Genomic DNA, 15,141 nt, shown 5'->3' with positions numbered 1-15,141 from the left:
TGAGCCCCTGATGTGGTGTCATTCCCCAGAGAGACTGCCCAGACACCTGATGACAAGTGGAGTGCATTAGACATCTTCCATGATGGAGATGGCTGAGATTTGTTCTCACAGGAGTAGACACATATACTTGCATTTGGATTTGTCTTCCTTGCTCATCGTACTCTGCCAGCATCATCCTTATAAACTCACAGAATGCCTAATTTCATCAAGGTATTGCCCACAGTATTTCTTCTGAGGAAGAAACTATTCTCACTGCAAAAGATTACAGCAGTGGGCACATGCCCATGGGATTATTTATCTTACCTCATACCCCGTCACCCAGAAGTGGCTGGCCTGTTGAAATGTAGAATGGCTTATTGGTTCCGTTATAGCACCAGTTGGAAAACAACTCTGTAAAAAGATGGGATTCTGTCTTATATGATGCAATATATGCTTTATAGCAGAGACTATTATATGATGTTTTCTCCCCCATACCCAGAATGCATGGGTCCAGGAATCAAGGAAGTGGCTCTGGGAGTGGACGCTCTCACTATTATTACCAGTAACCCACTAGCAGTACTTTTGCTCCCAATGTTTGTAACTTTGAGCTGTATTGGTTTGGAGGTCTTATTCTCTAAAAGGAGGAAGGCTTTCACCAGGGGACACAGCAATAATTTCACTGAATTGGAAGATAAGACAGCCATGTGGCCATTTGGGCTACATATGTCTCACAACAATGAATAGAAAATGAGGTTACTCTACTGACTGGAGTGATTGATACCAATTACCAAGGAGGAATTAGGTAGCTGCTACACAACAGATATAAAGAGGACTATGTCTGGAACCCAGGAGATTTCCTAGGGGAGCCTCTTGGCACTTCCAAGCCTGATACTAAATGTTAATGTTAAATTACAGCAAGCAATAAAAAGACAAGATTTTTGAGTACTCAGATCCTTTGCGAATGAAGATTTGGATCACACCACTAGGGAAGAAACCTAATCCACTGAGGTTATGGCTGAGGGCAGGGAAAATATAAAATGTGTAATAAAAGAAAGAAGCCATCCATGTCAATTGCAGTATCGTGACCAAATTGGGAATCAAAGAATGTAGTAGTTTTCTATATTTTCTTTTTGCTCTTTATATGTGTGTTCCTTTGTATACATTGCCATTTTCTTCTTCTTTCTCCTCACCATAATTATTTTTTATGCAGATTGTCAGAAATTAACTTTACAATTTAGTCTGTGTATAACAGCATTTTCAGTGAAATTTCCTCTGAATTTTAGAAGTAATTAATAGAGCCAGTGATCCGTAGTGACTGCTGGGATTATGGGTCTCCTCATTTGGAGGAAATGATGAGAACATCTTCACTTGTTCAAAGGACAGCTTTAGCTTGTTAGATAGAAACGTGGAGTCATTTCACTGTTGTTTGGAAGTTCAAATGTGTATGGAGGGGTGTGTAGGAAAGATCAATAACCAGAAAGATGGGTCGTGCCACTTATCAATTTATTGCCTTTCAATTATAAATCCACCCTTCATGGATTCAGAGGGTGACTCTGGACATGGACCTTGTAAACATTTCTCCTTTGCCAGCTGGCATGATGTTAAGCTTTGTCAGTAGAGGGGACTGGAAGGACACTGCAGGAAGGAACAGCATCTCTTCCAGGTCCTGGCGTGTTTTCCACACTTCTTGTTCCTGCAGTGCTTGGCCATCCTGTGGGACACCAGTCATATTCACCTCCAGCAACATTTAATGACAGTCCCCCAGGTGGTTTCTCGGCAAGTTTCACAAGCACCCAAGAAAATTCAGCAGCACTCCCTTGCCAGCTTCCTATAAATTGTGTTGGAAGCCTGGGAGGTGTTCTTCTGCCTGTCAACCTTGTCCTCTGGCACCTCAGCAAACTTCCCCATCCAGCAGGCTGCAGCCACACACTCCCCAGTGAAGCCTGAGTCATTGGCTTGGTAGGAGAAGGGGGTACAGATTACAATGTGTTAGTTTCCTCAGAACTCTGGCTTATTCCTAGAGATAACAGCGTCTCCCTTACCTAAGCTATTCTTATGTTCTTTGGGGTTCTTTTTACTCATTAGTAAATAACCCCCTGTTATTAGTTAATAATTCTTTATATTAAACTTTCCTGAGCTCTACCCACCACCAGAGCCTCCCATCAAGCCTCTTAGATAGCCTCAACCACCAGAGGGCAGACAACAGAAGCAAGAAAAACTATAATCCTGCAGCCTGTGGACCAAAAACCACAGTTACAGAAAGATAGAGAAGATGAAAAGGCAGAGGGCTATGTACCAGATGAAGGAACAAGAAAAAACCCCAGAAAAACAACTAAATGAAGTGGAGATAGGCAACCTTCCAGAAAAAGAATTCAGAATAATGATAGTGAAGATGATCCAGGACCTCGGAATAAGAATGGAGGCAAAGATTGAGAAGATGCAAGAAATGATTAACAAAGACCTAGAAGAATTAAAGAACAAACAAACAGAGATGACCAATACAATAACTGAAATGAAAACTACACTAGAAGGAATCAATAGCAGAATAACTGAGGCAGAAGAACGGATAAGTGACCTGGAAGACAGAATGATGGAATTCACTGCTGCGGAACAGACTAAAGAAAAAAGAATGAAAAGAAATGAAGACAGCCTAAGAGACCTCTGGGACAACATTAAACGCAACAACATTCGCATTATAGGGGTCCCAGAAGGAGAAGAGAGAGAGAAAGGACCAGAGAAAATATTTGAAGAGATTATAGTCGAAAACTTCCCTAACATGGGAAAGGAAATAGCCACCCAAGTCCAGGAAGCGCAGAGAGTCCCATACAGGATAAACCCAAGGAGAAACACGCCGAGACACATAGTAATCAAAGTGGCAAAAATTAAAGACAAAGAAAACTTATTGAAAGCAGCAAGGGAAAAACGACAAATAACATACAAGGGAACTCCCATAAGGTTAACAGCTGATTTCTCAGCAGAAACTCTGCAAGCCAGAAGGGAGTGGCAGGATATACTTAAAGTGATGAAAGGGAATAACCTACAACCAAGATTACTCTACCCGGCAAGGATCTCATTTAGATTTGATGGAGAAATCAAAAGCTTTACAGACAAGCAAAAGCTAAGAGAATTCAGCACCACCAAACCAGCTCTACAACAAATGCTAAAGGAACTTCTCTAAGTGGGAAACACAAGAGAAGAAAAGGACCTACAAAAACAAACCCAAAACAATTAAGAAAATGGTCATAGGAACATACATATCGATTATTACCTTAAACGTGAATGGATTAAATGCCCCAACCAAAAGACATAGACTGGCTGAATGGATACAAAAACAAGACCCATATATATGCTGTCTACAAGAGACCCACTTTAGACCTAGGGACACATACAGACTGAAAGTGAGGGGATGGAAAAAGATATTCCATGCAAATGGAAATCAAAAGAAAGCTGGAGTAGCTATACTCATATCAGATAAAATAGACTTTAAAATAAAGAATGTTACAAGAGACAAGGAAGGACACTACATAATGATCCAGGGATCAATCCAAGAAGAAGATATAACAATTATAAATATATATAAACTTTCCTTGTTCAAATTGCTGTGATTTTTCTCCTGATTGCACTTGATTTGGGTAGTATGGGTCCATGAAGTGCATGAGAGGAAAGGCATTAGCTGTAGAAAGATCAGCAACCACATGCCAGGAAAGAGTATCTTACTTTTCAGGAACTGTGCTTCAGTATGTGGTGATGAGCACACGTGGGGGCGGATGCTATGGCAGAGGAGTTAGAGAGGAGGGACTGCACCACTTAAGCCTGGGGAGCCCCTCTGGGCCAAGAAAAGGATTTTTATGCCGTTACATAGTTTTATTTCAAAAGTATTTTTCCAGGTACTAATATATAGAATAAATACACTTACTATTTTAAAAATTAATTTAGGCATTGTAGGTAATGAGAATTTCCCTGAACAAATTTTTGAGGTTAATCTATAGCTAACTGACAACTGTATCTGAGAGATAAACTCAGTGTCAGTCTCTAGAGAGAATGCCCCACTGTGGCCAAATAGGGAACTTAGAAATATTTTCAGTAATTCTTAAGGGGTTTGTGCTCTGCTTCCTTTGTAAAACCAGTTACTGTGTCCCTCAGAGCACAGTAATACACTGCTGAGTCTTCCTCTTGAGCTGAGGGTTTTTTCAGATGGAAGGATGCCTCACCCTTGTTGAGGTCAGCCGTGAAACCTCTGATACTCTCTCTTGAGGTGTGTTTCAGGAGCAACTGGAGGTGTTGTTTGGGGTACTGGACATACCAGAAGAGCTCAGGGCTCCCAGAATATGAGTAGTTGCACTTCACCTGCACTGGGAACCCTTCGAAGACGGAGATGTGGTCTTCAGGCTGAGTCACTGTCTGGGCTCTTGTTCCTCCTGTAACACCAATTCTGGATCAGGGATTGTCTTGCAGACAGAGGAGAATAGTTCGTTAAACTGATTCTAAATCAGAAGACCAGAGAAAGATAGAATAAAAAGAGACTTTACTCACTGAGTGTGAATATCATCACAAGCACTGAGATGAGGGTGGACTTCATGTCTGAGCTGTGAGGAAACAGGAAGCTCCTTTCTGCAGGTTTTTCCTGGAAACAATTCAGCCACATGGACACCGTGACAGAGCAGTGAGTGAGTTTACACGGCATGCAAAGTAAAAGCACTTCCTCAAAGGCCTGGCTGCTTTCTGGCTTTCTATCAAGTTCAAGTTGTGTAACATCTTCCTCTAGAGGCCCTATCTGATACTGCAGATAATCTCGGGCTTCAGGAGGCCTTCAGTTCTGAAACAGAATGGTGAGGGATTTCCTCCACAGTTAGTAAGACGAAGTGTAATGTTGTACTAAGTGAAGAAGCATGTTACCAGAAAGGTCCAGATAGAGATATCAACGGAACATAATAGAAAGTCCAAACATACAAATTATTTATGGAAATTTAGTTATCAAAAAATAGGGAAAAGATGCTATATTCAATAAAATATGCCTTCATGAATGGAGAGTTATCTAGAGATCAGCAAATAAATTTGGTTGCAAACCTTAACATCAGCTATGAAATAAATTCCAAATAGAGATAATTAATATTTTAAATAAAATAAAAGCATATTTTTATAAATTTAGGATGGTCATGAATTTTCTAAACATGAGAGTCAGAAAGAATAAGGGAAAATATTGATAGATCAGACTTCACAGAAATTTAAGCTTCTGTACAAGTATGTTAATGAAATGTGTAAACATTACCATATCAAAGTATTTTCCATTCATCATCATTGATTCTGACCTTCCTCACACCAGGAATGACCCTTTAGAATTTTAGTTCTACAGGTTTTTTTTAAAATAGACCATAAACAAAGTAAAAATCATTTGACCTAAGAAGAAGGCAATTCTAGAAAGATAGTAGACTTAAAATGTCCCTGATCCTCTGTGCTTAGCCAAGGAGCTTCTGTGGAAGCCAGCCATGCTGTGCCAACAGACCTTAAGTGAGGTGTCCCATTGAGGCTCATATATAAATCTGGGGTCAGTAGCAGGGAACTCCAGGATGAAGAGCAGAAAACAATAGGTTGTAGAGAAAGCTTGACATGCACAGATCAATGGACATTTAAGAAGGAAACTAGTTGTTTGGGGAAAGCCTTTCCTCTAGCCCACAAATAGCTGAGAAGAAAGTAACAGGTATGCTGAGTCCCAGCTGTCCTTAACGAAGAGGAGTACAAGGAGATTGGAGAGCAAAGAGATTTCCTTCTAGTTTTTCAGCAAGGTACTGGCATTGCTGCTGAGACCAGTACCCTACTGTCTGCTACATTGCTGATCACAGGTACAGAAATATCTAGGCTTTCCACCCTCGCAACATTGCCTCCACTTAAAGTGCCCCAGTAATCAGACATGTCAGGAAGGAGTAAAGAAAGGGAAAGGATACCTCAGAGAAAAAATAACGGCTTCATCTGGGGAAAATATAGTCTGAAAAAATTATCAGTGACCCAATTTCCCTAGCCAAAAATCAGGACATATAGTTTGACAGTGATCAAGAATTCATTTACAAGGAAGCTCTCACGAAGAAAGAATATCTCACTCAATGCATTGTTTATTTATTGAACCTCTTAGAAGAAAACATAGGAAAAAATACTCTTTAACATAAATCACAGCAAGATCTTTTATGACCCACCTCCTAGAGTAATGAAAATAAAAGCAAAAATAAACAAATGGGACCTAATTAAACTTAAAAGCTTTTTGCACAACAAAGGAAACTATGAACAAGATGAAAAGACAGCCCTCAGAATGGGAGAAAATATTTGCAAAAGAAGCAACTGACAAAGGATTAATCTCCAAAATATAAAAACAGCTCATGCAGCTCAACATCAAAAAACAAACAACCCAATCATAAAATGGACGGAAGACCTAAATAGACACTTCACCAAAGAAGACATACAGATGGCCAAGAGGCACATGCAAATATACTCAACATCACTAATTATTAAAGAAATGCAAATCAAAACTACAATGAGGTATCATCTCACACCGGTCAGAATGGCCATCACCAAAAAAATCTACAAACAATAAATGCTGAAGAGGGTGTGGAGAAAAGGGAGCCCTCTTGCACTGTTGGTGGGAATGTAAATTGATACAGCCACTATGGAGAACAGTATGGAGGTTCCTTAAAAAACTAAAAATAGAATTACCATATGACCCAGCAATCCCACTCCTGGGCATATACCCTGAGAAAACCATAGTTCAAAAAGTCAGATGTACCCAATGTTCATTGCAGCACTATTTACAATAGCCAAGACATGGAAACAAACTAAATGTCCATTGACAGTTGAATGGATAAAGAAGATGTGGTACATATAATGGAATATTACTCAGCCATAAAAAGAAATGAAATTGTGTCATTTGTAGAGACGTGGATGGACCTAGAGTCTGTCATACAGAGTGAAGTAAGTCAGAAAGAGAAAAACAAATATCGTATATTAATGCATATATGTGGAATCTAGAAATATGGTACAGATGAACCTATTTGCAGGGCAGGAATAGAAAATGGACATGTGGACACAAGGGGGGAATGGGAGGGTGGGATGAATTGGGAGACTAGGTTTGACATAAATACACTACCATGTGTAAAATTGATAGCTAGCGGGAACCTGCCATATAGCATGGGGAGCTCAGCTCAGTGCTCTGTGATGACTTAGAACGGTGGAAAGGAGGGAAGGGAGGTCCGAGAGGGAGGGGACATATGTATACATATAGCTGATTGACTTCATTGTACAGCAGAAACTAAGACAACAGTGTAAAGCAACACTCCAGTAAAAACATAATTCGTTTACAAGGAAGCTCTCACAAAGAAAGAATATCTCACTGAATGCGTTCTTTATTTATTGAATCCGCCTTAAAGGAGTAAATACAGTTAAATGAAATTAGGACAGTTCTGTAACCCTCAGGCACATAATCACCATAAACAAATACAGTGTCTCCAACAAGACTCTGGTTGCTGGAAAGAGAAATAGGACATGTATACGCTGGCCACCTGACCTCCTTTCTACGGCCCTTCTTCTCCTATGCAGCACTTTCCCCATTCGCCTGGCTGATTCTGCTCTGTGACTATGAAGTAGGGGCCACAATTCAAATAACTGTGTCCTCTTTCTTTCTTCCTAACCTCTCTTTTCTTTTCTCTCTTTTCTCCTCTTTCTCTGCATATGTTCACCATCTTTCTCCCATTTCATTTTCTCATCTCCTTTTTTCCTGATTTTGCCTCTGAGAGAAACAGAGGTATAATAGAAGGTAGAAATCATTGGAATAATTTTGAAGTGAGAGTAAAGGCTCATAGTTTAGAATTTTTAGTCACGGAAATCAAAACTGTAGATAGGTAATGCATGTGTTGTCTTCTTGAACTTCCAGTTTTACCATGGCCCTATTTGACGCTCAGTTTTGCTGAGGAATCATCTCTTTACACCAATCAAAGCAACAGACCTTCCTCGCAGATGAATATATGGAGATGCCCCTGTTCCCCATCTGACTAGTTCAGATGCTCTCCTAACTGCCAGGAACCCTCATTCAAATTTTCACTAAGATTCAACTATCTCAGAACCTGAGAAAAAAGTTCCTCATTAAGAGTAGCCTACAGTGCCACCTAGTGGTCTAAAACTGTTAAGTCAACTAGCTCATCAGCAGCCGCCAGAACCCCAGAACCCTCGTTCCATTTTCTCCTGAGGACCATCTACAAATTATCAGGAACAAAACAACTCTCAGGCTGGATGGGGATTTTTTTTTTAAGTAAACTGGTTTCTTCTTCATTTAATGGAGCCTACTATCTTAAAATATTTTGTCAAATTGCATCTTCAGGGTTGAATGTGATTTCTCCAATCTATTTCAAAATAGGTCCACAGCAACTTATCAAAGGTTTTCTGTAAGCTAGATCCTGTGCTACATCTTAAAAAATTAAAACTGAACGCAGCGTTGTCTACTCACGAGACGTTGCAGCATGATAGAAAAGACAACGGTATATGTGTGTGTGTATTCATATACAAAGTGGCACATCAAATAGTACAAAATGAATCCAGGAAAAAGGAGACATATAACAGAGAACAGTCAGACAAAAATTTAATGAGAACATAATCACTTTGTCTTTTTCCTGAGAACGATAGAAAGGAATGTTATCAAGAGATTAAGTAGAGATATTAGGTTGGGAATAGAATAGAGACACTTCCTAGATGAAAATAAAAGAGTAGAAGATGGACAGAGATGTGGCAATAAGTTGGGGGGTATGAAGCTAAATGTTCTGCTCTGTTATTTATTTCGAAATTTTAAAGGACATATGAATATATTATTAATCAATCTATATATATCTATATAAATACATATAGATATATAGATATAATACTACACAGTTTGCAATTTGAGTTACGGTCCTCAGTTATACATCCTGATGACCTATTGATGCCAACACCCCAGCTACACAGTAGCTGTATCACAGCTTCTGTATCCATTTTCTGAGAAACGCTTTGTGTGTTTTTTTAATAGATCTTTACTGGAGTATAATTGCTTCATAATACTGTGTTAACACAACAGATCTGCCATATGCCTACATATACTCCCATATCCCCTCCCTCTTGAGCCTCCCTCCCACCCTCCCCATCCCACCCCTCTAGGCCATCGCAAAGCACTGAGCTGATCTCCCTGTGCTATGCTGCTGCTTCCCACTAGCTAATTATTTTACATTCGATGCTGTATATATGTCGATGCTACTCTCACTTCTCCCCGGCTTCCCCCTCCCACCCTGTGTCCCCACCTCCGTTCTCTATGTCTATGTCTTCACTCCTGCCCTGCCACTAGGTTCATCAGTACCATTAATTTTTTTTTAAGATTCCATATATATGCGTTTGCATACAGTATTTGTTTTTCTCTTTCTGACTTACTTCACTCTGTATGACAGACTCTAGGTCCATCCACCTCACTACAAATAACTCAATTTCATTTCCTTTTATGTGTATTTCTTTTTTTCCAACTATTACCACCCTCAAATGCTGCAATAAATGTTTCGAGCATGTCTCCCAAGCAGAGGTCAGAACAAAGTGAAGAAATAAGCTAGGTGGCTACCTGGAGTAAAAGCACTCAAGGTACAGGAAAGAACACCTGCAAAGGCCTCAGGGCAGGAAAACGATTGCCGTGTTACAGCAACATCAAGTGCGGTGAAGCTGGAGAGAGTTAGTAAGGGGGAGACAGTAGCTGATGTCAGAGAGGTGGCAGGGAACCAGATGGAGTCAGCCTTGTAGGTTGTAGTAAAGAATCTGCTTTTTATCTGAGTGAGATGGAAGACCACTAGAGAGTTGTGAGCACAGAAACCACATGATCTGAATTATGTTCTCAAAAGATCTCTCTGCTGGGTGCAGACCAGACCAAAGAGGGGCAAGGATGAAAGAAGGGAGATCAGTTAGGGTTATTATTGCCACCACCAGGCAAAAGATGAGAGTGGCTTGGATCAGGTAGGAGCAGTGGCCGTAGTGAAAAGTAGTCAGTTCTGGGCCTGCTTTGAAGAAAGAGCTGATTGAATTTCCTAATAGATCAAATGGGGATATGAGAAAAATTGGGAAGACAAGGGCAACTTCAAGGTTTTGGCCAAGGTGATCAGAGAAATTGGTAGACGGAGTTGCCTATTGCCTAAATGAGGAAGACTTCACAAGAAGCAGGTGGGAAGTAAGGAGGGCAGAGTAGCTGGAGTGGTGGAAATCAGGAGATCACCTTGAGATGTACCAAGAAGGGGATGCCCAAATGGAGATGTCAGATAGGTCATTTAATATACGAGTCCAGAAATCAGAGGAGTCATTTGGGTTTCAGATATCAATTTTGGTATTTAAACGGTTTTTAAAGCCAAGAGACTGGATTAAATAAGTTAGAAATAAATTGTTGGTAGAAAGTAAAGAGTTCCAAGAATAAATTCCTGAGACATTTCAATGTTTAGAGATCAGGGAGATGAAGGAAAAACCCTCAAAGGAGACTGAGAAGGAGCAACTGATAATATAGGAAGAAAATCAAGAAAGTGCTGGGTCTCTTAAACCTAAATAAAGAATTTAAAGGAGTGTTCTATAATGTCAAATCAATACTCTTTGCCATGAACTGAAGGTTTGTTTCCCTCCCAAATTCATATGTTGAAACTCTAATCCCTCAACGTCATTGCATTTGGAGGCGGGGTCTTTGGGGGGAAATTAGGGTGGAACCCTCACTGTGGGATTTGTGCCTTTATAAGAAATGCAAACAGCTTGTCTCTCTGCTCTACTCTCCACCATGTGAGGATAAAAATGAGAAGTCAGCAGTCTACAAACCAGAAGAGGGATCTCACCAGAACCTGACCATGCTGGCACTCCAACCTCAGACTCCCAGCCTCCAGAACTCTGAGAAATAAACCCCTGTTGTTTGTAAGCCACCTAGTCTATGACACTTTTGTCCAAACTAAGACACTACTCCAAATAACTTTAAAGTACTAGTTGGGCTTCCCTGGTGGCGCAGTGGTTGAGAATCTGCCTGCCAATGCAGGGGACACGGGTTCGAGCCCTGGTCTGGGAAGATCCCACATGCCGCGGAGCAACTGGGCCCGTGAGCCACAATTGCTGAGCCTGCGCGTCTGGAGCCTGTGCTCCGCAACAAGAGAGGCCGCGATGGTGAGAGGCCCGCGCGCCGCGATGAAGAGTGGTCCCCACTTGCCGCAACTAGAGAAAGCCCTCGCACAGAAACGAAGACCCAACACGGCCGTAAATAAATAAATAAATAAATAAATAAAATACTAGTTGTACCAATAAATGCATGTAAACACAAATGTAACTAGCCAAATTTTCCTGCTAAGATACAGAGACAATCTGAATGATTTTCAAATCTTGGTTAGGAGACATAAAAACATGCAATGAAGCGACAGAGTGTTAAAAGTGTGTGATTAGGCTCCCTGCTGGACTCAGACAGTTCCATGCCCACTGTGAGCATCACATTCAACAAGATGCTCAAGAGGAAGGTCAGTTCTGGAGAAGGACAAACGAAGGAGGAGCCCAAGAGAACGGTAAGACTCCTGTGCCTGGAAAATGTGACCCAAGCAAACTAAAGGACTAGAAAAGGTACAAGGAAAGGACAAATCTTCTGTTATAAAAACTCCAAACAAAAATGACAAGGGGAACAAAAGAAAAACTAGAAGAGGTGACACCTTAAGATTTAGAAACTAAGGACTCAGCAGCCCAAGAACCTAAAAGTGAGAACAATGAATTTTTGATGCAACGATAGAGGAAAAAGCCAAGTCCATTTTGCTTTGAACATAAACCCCCTATCCCCTTTCTGTTCAATTCATAGAATCATCTTTATAAGCTATTTTTAAATTCATTCTTTATACTTCCAGAGACACATTTAAAATAAGGAGGGAATCCTACCTCATCTCATCTCATTAAAGAAATTAGATTTAGGTAATTGTAAAATTTTTAGAAGGTGAAATCATTCACTTCATAATTTCTGTCACTAGGAATTAGGAAATTTTGAACTCAGGGAGGCTTAACTTCTGTGTGTGGAAACTTTTTACAATATTTTGGAGGGCAGTTTTTTTAAGCATATCATATGAATCAAATCACAAATAATAATTTGGAGTCATAATCATGTATATAAAATATCTTAAGTGTATCAGTTTTTGGGTAAAGTTGTTTCAGAGGAAATGAATATGTTCCCCGCTCTTGGATAGCCCTATTAGAATTCATGTAATATTTGATATTGTGAATTTTGGTAGTGGAGGTCTATTTTCCTATAACTTCGCTAATGTGCTGTGAAAGACTGGAAATTTTTGTTGAATGTGTAATTTTATATTATATCGTGAATTGGTGTGACTCCTTATAAAATGTCTTAGAGATTTCCAGTAGTTTAATCCATTGTATTTGTTATATTTGGGGGGGGGGGAGTGGCCTCAAATTCTTATTTTGGAAGTAACTGGAATAACTGTTTCAAAAAACAGTTAAACTGGGTGGCTTTTAGATTTTCAATATTACATTACAAATTATGTTCAGTTTGTTCATTATTTTTCTGTAACACTCGCAAAATTGGAAATCTAGGTATCACGATAGCTGATTTATTTTAAAATATGTCAGTATCACACTGTGAAATATTATGTATGTGCTGTAAGTTAAGCTTCAAATCTGGTTTGAGAATCTATACAGCACTCGTTGGGAACATATGCTGTACAGGTTGCCCTAACTGAGAATTTATGCGGCACTGCCTGTCAGCTGATATTATAACCAAGTGCTTCAGTTTTCCACACATGATCAACACCTGAGGCTGTGCTAATTATCATAAGAATGCTAGGAATGATTTTTTAATAAAAATCAGTCTTCACCTTTTTGACTTAAGAACTCTGACGCTTTCTGATGTATTTTCTTCAGTGTGGGGGGATGGGGAGGGGAGTTGCTGAGGGGGCATCCCTCCGGAGAAATTCATCAGAAGACCTCCATCCCACATAAAGTCTATCTGAATGTGGCACAGCACTGATATTGAAGCAACTATTCCAGAGATAAGAATTCCCCAGGGCCCAGCCCAGCCCGCCCTATTTGCCTTCCCAGAAAAAAAGACCCTCTTGAAAACTCTCACGAGTTCTTGAGTCACAAAAAGTCCCAAGGTCTCAGGAAGTTTGTGTTCAGTTCCCCTTGCAGACTCAGGCACTGTGTCACTCAGAGCACAGAAGTATTCAGCCGAGTCACTCCAATGGGCTGAGGGTTTCCTCAGGTGGAAGGAGGTTTCACTCCTCCTAAATTCAGCCTCAAAACCTTTGATGCCTGAGACAAGGTTGTTTCCAGATGTGTACTTCAGGAGAAGCTGGAGCCCTTGGTTGGGGTACTGCACGTACCAGAAGAGATAGGTTGAAAGAGAAGATGAGTAGTTGCACCTCAGCTCCAGAGGGGCTCCTTCAGAGAGAGTGATGCGGCCGTCAGGCTGGGTCACCAACTGGGCTCCCGTTCCTCCTGAAACATCAATGCTGTGTCAGTAGAAGCAGGGCAGATTTGGCTATAAGAAAATGTGTCTCTATTCAGACTCCAGTTAGAACATGGTCACTTTTGTGAAAGTAGAAAAGGGAATGGGATGTTACTTACTCAGGGCAAAAACCATCTCAAGCGCTGGGATAAGCAGCAGGAGCATGGCTGAGCAGTGGAAACACTGCAGGCTCCTGAGCAGGTAAGACAGGTAAGGCCCAGGTCACTGAGCCTTCAGAGCTATAGGAGGAGAGGGAAGGTTGAGCTGGACAAGTCCCTTGCTTTAACAAGGTTCAAGAACTGTTAGAAAGTCTTTCTCTTGATGAGTCTGGATCCTTTCTGGCCTCTTGTTCTCGTCACAGGTTCCTATCAACTCAGACATCAGTGAGGATACAGCAGCTGGCTGCAGGAGGAGGGGCTCAGTGGATGGTGATGATGGGCAACAAAAACAAATGTCTCCTTTGTGGAACATCGCCCTCTGGAGGCCAGAGGGAGAACCAATAATCCATAAGAGCTGACTCTTGGCATTTCAAAGATGTGATCATCAAATCTTCACCAGAACGTGTTTCTTCCTTCCTGAATCTGTGACGATGTCATCTCCTGGAGTACATGGTATTAATCCTAAAGTAAATGAGAAATGGGGGCTTGTAACAGAAGAGTAGTTTACTTCACTGAGAAATTTGTTACAGAAGACCATATACTAGGTTCTGGAATATCATTGAGAGACTATTATTTTTTTAAAGCCATTCATGAGGCAGAAGGAAAAAGATCAATTGCCTCAGATGAGCTGAGCTTCATATGGCCTTGTGCTGCTGGATGTGAGCATTATAGCAGGTGAGGGAGGGGGAGAGAGTATTCCTTTATTTGGTGGTAAGAGGGAAAAAGCAAATTAGATCAGGGACTTTTACTTAAAATCAGCCTGGAACACATGACATTAATTATTTAATCAATGCAAACTAATGAAAACAACAGTTTTCTTTGTCAGGAAGAAAGTCTGAAGATGACTCGTTGAGCTCAGATGAACAACTTTGACATTTGATAAAACTATGAGAAAATAACTTGGGCACCACATGCTTAAGTGGAGAAAGTGAGAGTCCTGTTCCAATTGACAATGGTCAGAATAGACCGGCATATTAGGCCAAGTTAAGGGGACCTCACACTAAGAAGAATGCCAACAGAGGAGTACCTGCAGAGAAACCTGAGCAAAATTCTCAAGGTAAGGAAAATATGGCAGATAAATAAAAGATTCTGGAAAGAATTGTGAGAAAAAGAAAAAGAAACCTACATGAACTCCATAAAGCTGGAAAGAGTGCAACCAGCAGAGCAGGAATAAGAAGAATGTCTGCAGGTACAGAGGACATGGGAGTAGATTGACAGTGACACTCAAGGTAGCGAAGCAAGCAGCATCCCATGCAGGTAGGAGACAAGATCTGTCAATCAAGGGACATTCCCTCTGTGGTCTAATAGTAAGATGAAACTCTGAAGGGAAAAGACTTCCCTACCCAACTTATTTTAGCACACAGACCACTGAAACCTCAAATTGAAAGAACTAAGGAGAGAATTCTCCGGTGAAATGAGAATCTGGCCAGCTGGGGTCCTTTTCACAAGGTCAGAACAACTTCCTCCTTTCTGAATACTCCATTGACTTTTACCAGCTTGAAA

The 15,141-nt window shown here is 40.7% G+C and overlaps 1 gene segment (V, D, J or C); it reads right to left on the bottom strand.

Moving 5' to 3' along the window:
- Positions 1–4,373: 4,373 nt before the first annotated feature.
- LOC132360121 (T cell receptor alpha variable 8-6-like) lies at positions 4,374–13,645 on the bottom strand. The segment is given in 3 exon segments: positions 4,374–4,463; positions 13,100–13,470; positions 13,600–13,645. Coding segments are annotated over 3 exon segments (507 nt in total).
- Positions 13,646–15,141: the final 1,496 nt, after the last annotated feature.

This window comes from Balaenoptera ricei, chromosome 2 (assembly GCF_028023285.1).
Source record: "Balaenoptera ricei isolate mBalRic1 chromosome 2, mBalRic1.hap2, whole genome shotgun sequence".
NCBI classification, from domain to species: Eukaryota; Metazoa; Chordata; class Mammalia; order Artiodactyla; family Balaenopteridae; genus Balaenoptera; species Balaenoptera ricei.
This window is presented reverse-complemented; position numbering and strand designations above follow the sequence as displayed.